Source organism: Ranitomeya imitator, chromosome 4, assembly GCF_032444005.1.
Source record: "Ranitomeya imitator isolate aRanImi1 chromosome 4, aRanImi1.pri, whole genome shotgun sequence".
Lineage (NCBI taxonomy): Eukaryota > Metazoa > Chordata > Amphibia > Anura > Dendrobatidae > Ranitomeya > Ranitomeya imitator.
Window position 1 is genome coordinate 252,428,803 of NC_091285.1, and position 6,765 is coordinate 252,435,567.

At 44.4% G+C, this 6,765-nt stretch overlaps 1 protein-coding gene across 1 annotated transcript; it reads left to right on the forward strand.

Moving 5' to 3' along the window:
• The first annotated feature begins 2,234 nt into the window (after nucleotides 1-2,234).
• LOC138675891 (piggyBac transposable element-derived protein 4-like) lies at nucleotides 2,235-4,592 on the forward strand. Its single transcript, XM_069764502.1, has 2 exons — nucleotides 2,235-2,564; nucleotides 2,683-4,592. The coding sequence occupies exon 2, from the start codon at nucleotides 2,705-2,707 to the stop codon at nucleotides 4,400-4,402; it is 1,698 nt and encodes a 565-aa protein (XP_069620603.1). The 5' UTR covers nucleotides 2,235-2,564; nucleotides 2,683-2,704; the 3' UTR covers nucleotides 4,403-4,592.
• Nucleotides 4,593-6,765: the final 2,173 nt, after the last annotated feature.

The following is a 6,765-nucleotide window of genomic DNA, read 5'->3' on the forward strand; positions in this document are numbered from 1 at the left end:
CACTATGGCGGCGGCTGTGGAAGTCACCGAGAGCAGCAGCTGCCTGCAAAGGTAGCAGCAACTTCTCCAGCACCGGCGAGGAGGAGAGGATCATGAGGTGCATCTTCCAGACCTGTGATGGGGACGGCGACGGCTATATCAGCAGGTATGGGGGGGCGCCGCGCAACTTTCCACCTTACTCCTGAATAGCTGTTGGCTGCAGGGGGCACATATTCCCCTGTGAGTGCAGGAGGCCGGCCTGAGAGCCCTTTTGCCACTGCTGATGCCACACTCCGGGCCCTGAGGGCACAGGGGCTCCACTCATTCTGCCCTGGTACAGCACATGTCCCCCCCTGCCCCTGTGCTGCCCAACTTTCCTGGGTACAGCAGGGGGAATCTGCTGGCAGGGTCATTCCTCAGGGCGCTGCTCCCATTGCCCTGAGAAGAGGAGTTATTTCTAGAAATTCCTGACATTTGTACCCATGTACTTAGAACCGTTTATGAAGGGCAGCACTGGCACAACATGAGACATCCCGGTATGTGACATTCGGGCCCAGTCTTACAGGATTTATGGGAGATATGACACATCTTAGTTTACCTAATGTTCACTCTGAGGTGTAAGTGCACTAGAATCATTCTGAAGCAAAAAAATCTGTGGCTGACCCTGTGGTGCTCGCTGTGGGGTCTGCGTGTGGAATATCCCATCCCATTGTGTACAGCCACCCACTGCAGTGTCCAGGAACATTGTTCACTAGGTGACATGTCACAGGTTAAAAAAAAAATCCACTGGAATGACCAGCAGTGCAGATTACCCACTGGAGATTATGGGGGCGATTTGTGGGTAGTTCATATGGAAATCTGCTCTGTGGAGACTCTAAGGGCGGCTCATACTGAGGTGTTTTTTCTCAGTTTTTGCAGTAGAAAATCTTTAAAAAAAACACCAGTAGTAAAACACTGCCAAAAACCCTCTGTGTGAACATGTCATACAAGCGGAAAAACAATCTGTTTTTCAAGAAAAAAACTCTTCAGAAATCATTACTTTTCTCTTGCATTGTGCAAACCTAAAACCTCCTTTATATTAGTAGTTTCTGGACTTTACCTGAGCTCTTTTTCAACACTTTATTCTCGCTGGACTTTTTTCTTTGAGGCAGGAGCGTCTTACTGACATTTGATGGACTTTAAAAAAAAATCTTTACAACGAATAAGGAAACAGTAGCTTTTTTTTTTTAAAGCCGTCACTCAAAGCACTGTGTTCTACATTACAAGCATAGTGGATGAGATTTATAGAAATCCCATGCCGACTGTGCTTCTATTTACCACTGCGTAAACTCACCCGTGGCACGGGTTTACGAGCTGCAACATGTTGATTATCTGCAGCGGAGACGCTAGTCTGCATAGTCTCACCCATAGCTATTCATTTCATGCAGTAAATCCGCATGGTTCACTGAACACATGCGGATTTACCTGCATGATTAGAACACAGCATTTTGGATGCAGCGAAAATACTCTGTGTCCAAAACATTGCTATATCCTGATCGTGGGGACATAGCCTAACCTGTGGATTAACCCGATATCTGCCTACTATTAGAGTTTGGGGACATGACAAGTTCCGTCTATTGAGTATATCTGTGCATCATGAATTGTGGTATGTGTTAAAGGGGGGGCCCACTGAGACTCTTTCGCCCGGGGCCCTCAAAAACCTGGAGCCGGCCCTGATAGTGGATGAGATTTATAGAAATCCCATGCCGACTGTGCTTCTATTTACCACTGCGTAAACTCACCCGTGGCACGGGTTTACGAGCTGCAGCATGTTGATTATCTGCAGCGGAGACGCTAGTCTGCATAGTCTCACCCATAGCTATTCATTTCATGCAGTAAATCCGCATGGTTCACTGAACACATGCGGATTTACCTGCATGATTAGAACACAGCATTTTGGATGCAGCGAAAATACTCTGTGTCCAAAACATTGCTATATCCTGATCGTGGGGACATAGCCTAACCTGTGGATTAACCCGATATCTGCCTACTATTAGAGTTTGGGGACATGACAAGTTCCGTCTATTGAGTATATCTGTGCATCATGAATTGTGGTATGTGTTAAAGGGGGGGCCCACTGAGACTCTTTCGCCCGGGGCCCTCAAAAACCTGGAGCCGGCCCTGCAGTTGTTCATATATTTTTATGTTATAGGCATCTCGTATAGCAACGCTTTTTTTGTGGCTACCCCAGATTCACGTACCTGGGGCCTTTGAGGCCTGCTTTGGTTTACATGTACTCCTCAGTCTTTTTGTCTGTACTGTTGTTGGGGAAGAACTTATGACTCAGTCTTTATGACTATTGGTCGATGGCTGTTGCTGGGAAGAGTGTGGATTCTGCCTGACATGGTAATGTGATCCTGGAAGGGAGTTTCCCCTCACAAAGTAACGTGATTATGATGTCAGTACAGGTCCTTTAGTCCTAAATCCTAGTTGCTGGAGAGACTTTGGAGGAAGAAGTCAGCTTTCTTTGGTCTGTAACAAAGAACCTTTCTGAGCTCCAAAACCAGAGGCTTCTACTGCACTTACAAGAAAGTGATCTGTTGAAGGTAAGAGTAGGGGGGCTGTACTTTACCCTAAGCACACAAAGACTAACAAAGTCTTAGCACACACAGTGTATAGTGCACAAGCCTGATTGTAATCTTTATTTTTTACTTTTCATTTTAGTTTACTTACATCTAAGATTACAATGGCACAGTCTACATCAAGGGGATTGACTGTCCAAGAAATTGAGGCGATTATTTTCAATAGTGATGAAGACAATGACATTTCTTTGTCGGATGAAGAGTATATTCCACCAGCTAATGTATCAACTTCATCGTCCAGCGATTCCTCAGATGATGAAGAAGTAATGGATCCAGCAGAATGTGCAAGTAGAACATCTAAAACAAATGTTTTTTGGAACAGTACTGCTGTGGCTCATGCACGCACCCCATCACATAACATTATTAGAGTTCCTCAAGGAGCTGTCGGAATTTCCCAATTCATGTCCAAAAAAGATGTTTTCAGTAAATTTGTTTCAGATGATATTGCAGATGAGGTAGTTTTGTGTACGAATGTGGAAGGTAAACGTATTGCTTCGGAAAAAAAAAAAACTTGGAAAAATTTAACTAAAGAGGAACTATATGCCTATATTGGCCTTACTCTTCTGGCAGGGTCGACTAAATCATATGATGTGCCAATCAGAGAGTTATTTCTGAACCCATTTGCAGATCCACATTACAAAGCCACTATGTCCGTAGATAGATTTGAGGCTATTTGGAGATGCATTCGTTTTGATGAAAAGAGAACTCAGCCTGTGAGGTTGGCAACCGATAAATTAGCGCCTATTAGCTATATATGGAATCTTTTTATCAAGAACTGTTACAAACTTTACAATTCTAGCGAATATGTGACAGTGGACGAACAACTTCTTGCCTTTAGGGGACGTTGCAAATTTATCCAATATATGCCCAGTAAGCCAGCTAAATACGGCATAAAAATTTTCTGGATGTGCGATTCAGCAACTTATTATGGGATGAATGGCATGATTTACTGTGGAAAAGAAGCTGACGCTCCAGTCCAGAAAGATCTATGTTCCAACATAGTGAAAACACTAGCTTTACCAATTTTCCATTCTGGAAAAAATATCACTATGGATAATTATTTTACTAATTTAGAACTGGCCAATTTTTTGCTTCAGAAACAACTAACACTTGTTGGTACAATGAGACCAAACCGCCGCGAAATTCCACCAATAATGAAGCACAATGCACAGCGACCAATCTACGAGAGTGTATTCGGTTTCTGCAATGAGGCAACAATGGTGTCCTATAAAGCCAAGAAAGAAAAATCTGTGATATTACTGAGCACAATGCATCACGATGAAAGTATTGACACCAATGACAGGAAACAAAAACCTGAAATTATACTTCATTATAATAAGACAAAAGGAGGTGTCGACAAGATGGACGAAATGATTACTGAATATTCGTGTAAAAGGCAGACTAAACGTTGGCCTGTTGCTCTTTTTTCCAATATCCTTGATGTGTCATCCCTCAATAGCTATATTGTTTATTGTCAAACGAATCCAGAATTCCATGCCAACAGGAATGACAAGAGACGGCTATTTTTGACAGAACTTTGTTATGAACTTTTGATGCATACTATGCTAGAGAGAAGCAGCACAAAATGCTTATCAAGGCAAATTACAGAGGCAATGATCCGATGTGGAATATGCTTTCAGGAACAGCCAGAGCAAAGAGAAAAAAAAAGAAAGCGCTGCTATATTTGTCCAGCAAAGAAAGAAAGAAAATCGGAGCGTTTCTGTTCTACTTGCGGACAAAATGTATGCAGGGAACATTCTGAAGAAAAAATAATATGCAAGAATTGTCGGGGGAATATGTAAAGTGGAAAATAAATATTCCTGCACCAAGTTTGCTACAGACTTTATGTAAAAACTTTTTATAAGAAAAAATGTATCCATCATAAAAAATTGTACTGAGTGAATATATTGGGCGTGCCCGTTTAGTTACATTTTTGTTGTTTTATGTACATAATTTTTTTTTGGAATTATACACATCTTAGGCTATGTTCCAAGTAGCACTGGGGTTCACCAGAATGGGATCCATAATGGATCTGACCTCCTGGTAACTCCAGCTAAGGCTGATGGAATGCCAGGATTCCACCAGCTTTAGCTGAGGTCACCAGGAGGTCAGATCCATTACGGATCCCCTCCTCGTGGACCCCAGCGCTAGTGGGAATGCATCCTTACTAGTGTTGAGCGATACCTTCCGATATCGGAAAGTATCGGTATCGGATAGGATCGGCCGATATTCAAAAAATATCGGATATCGCCGATACCGATACCCGATCCCAATGCAAGTCAATGGGACCAAAATATCGGAATTAAAATAAACCCTTTCTTTCCTTGTAGGTTCATTCTACATGAAGGAAAACAACTAAGAATAATGCAGGATGTATTTGGGGAGGTGGCGGAGACATTAAAGTCATAGAGGTTTAGCCCAATCAAAAAGAATAGCATGTTTTTTTTGTTTTTTTTTAAAGACGTTCGGAGTGACAAAGATATTGACTATGTAAATATTTTTTTTATTTTGTCAGATATTGATGTTTCACTATTCCACGACCTTCCCCTTCTTTTTTTTTTACTTTTCCCACACTTTCATCTTCATCATCATCAGCATCTTTGACATCAACTTCTTCTTCACCTTATTCATCTTCTTCTTCATCCTTTACCTTTTTTTATTTTTTTTATTACATTCTTCATATTCATTTTATTCAACTATTATTATTCTTCCTATTCTACATATTCATTTTATTCAACTGTATTATTCTTCCTATTCTACTTCTTCATCATATTCTCATTTGTGACAGGCATTCCCGTAGTTATCTATAAAAGTTGGAAGATTACACCTTCCGTTCTGCCAGTCACAAAAGTTACATTTGTCCGCGTTCAGTTTGGCCTGCAGCATCAGGCTTTATCCAGGGGCACCACGAGGAGGAACGGACTCACCCCCATACACTGCTTAGTCTTCTTCTGCATATAATTGAGATAATATCTTTTGCTCTGATATTAAGTGTTATGCTTAATGTTCTTCTGCTCTTTGTTCTGCAGCCTCTTGTTCTTCTGCTTCTCGGTCTTCCATGTCGTCGTCTCCAGTGTCGTCATCTCCGCCGTCGTCGTCTCCGCCGTCGTCGTCTCCGCCGTCGTCGTCGTCGTCGTCATCGGGGTGGTCTTCCGGGTTGTCGTCGTCGTCGTCATCGGGGTGGTCTTCCGGGTCGTCGACTTTAGGGTCTTCAACTTGGTAATGTAGCAGAAGGTACAAGAAGGCTGAGAAAATGCCAAGAACCTGATGATGGAACTGGAACTCGGATGGCTACCCGAAGGTTCAAGAGCCTATGGAACTACCGAGGACCAGCTGACGTTACTGGAACCCGGTTACTAAGCAGGAGGTACCCGTGCTAAAAAGCACTACCAAGGACCGCCTGACGTTGGCGGAACTCGGATACCCAGAAGGAGGCACCTAAGCCAAAGGCTCTGCCCGGAACCAGCTGACGGTACTGGAACCAGGATGGGGAGCAGAAGGTACAAGAGCAAAAGACACTGCCGAGAACCAGCTGACGGTACTGGAACCCGGATGGGTAGCCGAAGGTCCAAGAGCCAATGGAACTACCGAGGACCAGCTGACGTTGCTGGAACCCGGTTACTAAGCAGGAGGTACCCGTGCCTGAAAGCACTACCAAGGACCACCTGACGTTGGTGGAACTTGGATACCCAGAAGGAGGCACCTAAGCCAAAGGCTCTGCCCGGAACCAGCTGACGGTACTGGAACCAGGATGGGGAGCAGAAGGTACAAGAGCAAAAGACACTGCCGAGAACCAGCTGACGGTGCTGGAACCAGGTGGTGGACCCGAAGGCCCACAGGAGAGGAGAGAACAGCTAGGCCGCGAGGCAGCCGCAGTTACCGAACCCCAACAGTCCTACAGGGGGAGCAGGGCCTACTGGCACTACAGAACCAGCTTTGACTACCAGTTCACGCAGCCCACATAGGAAGCTCCTAAACTGGAGGCACCCTGGAGTTGGCTAACCCGACCGCACCACGACGGGGCAAGCATAGGCGTCTCAGTGAGCTTGACACGACCCGGAAACAGCTGACGGTGCTGGAACCAGGTTTGGCACGAGGGAGTACCTGTGACAAAAACACTGCCGAGAACCAGCTGGCGGTGCTGGAACCCAGATGCGTTGCCCCA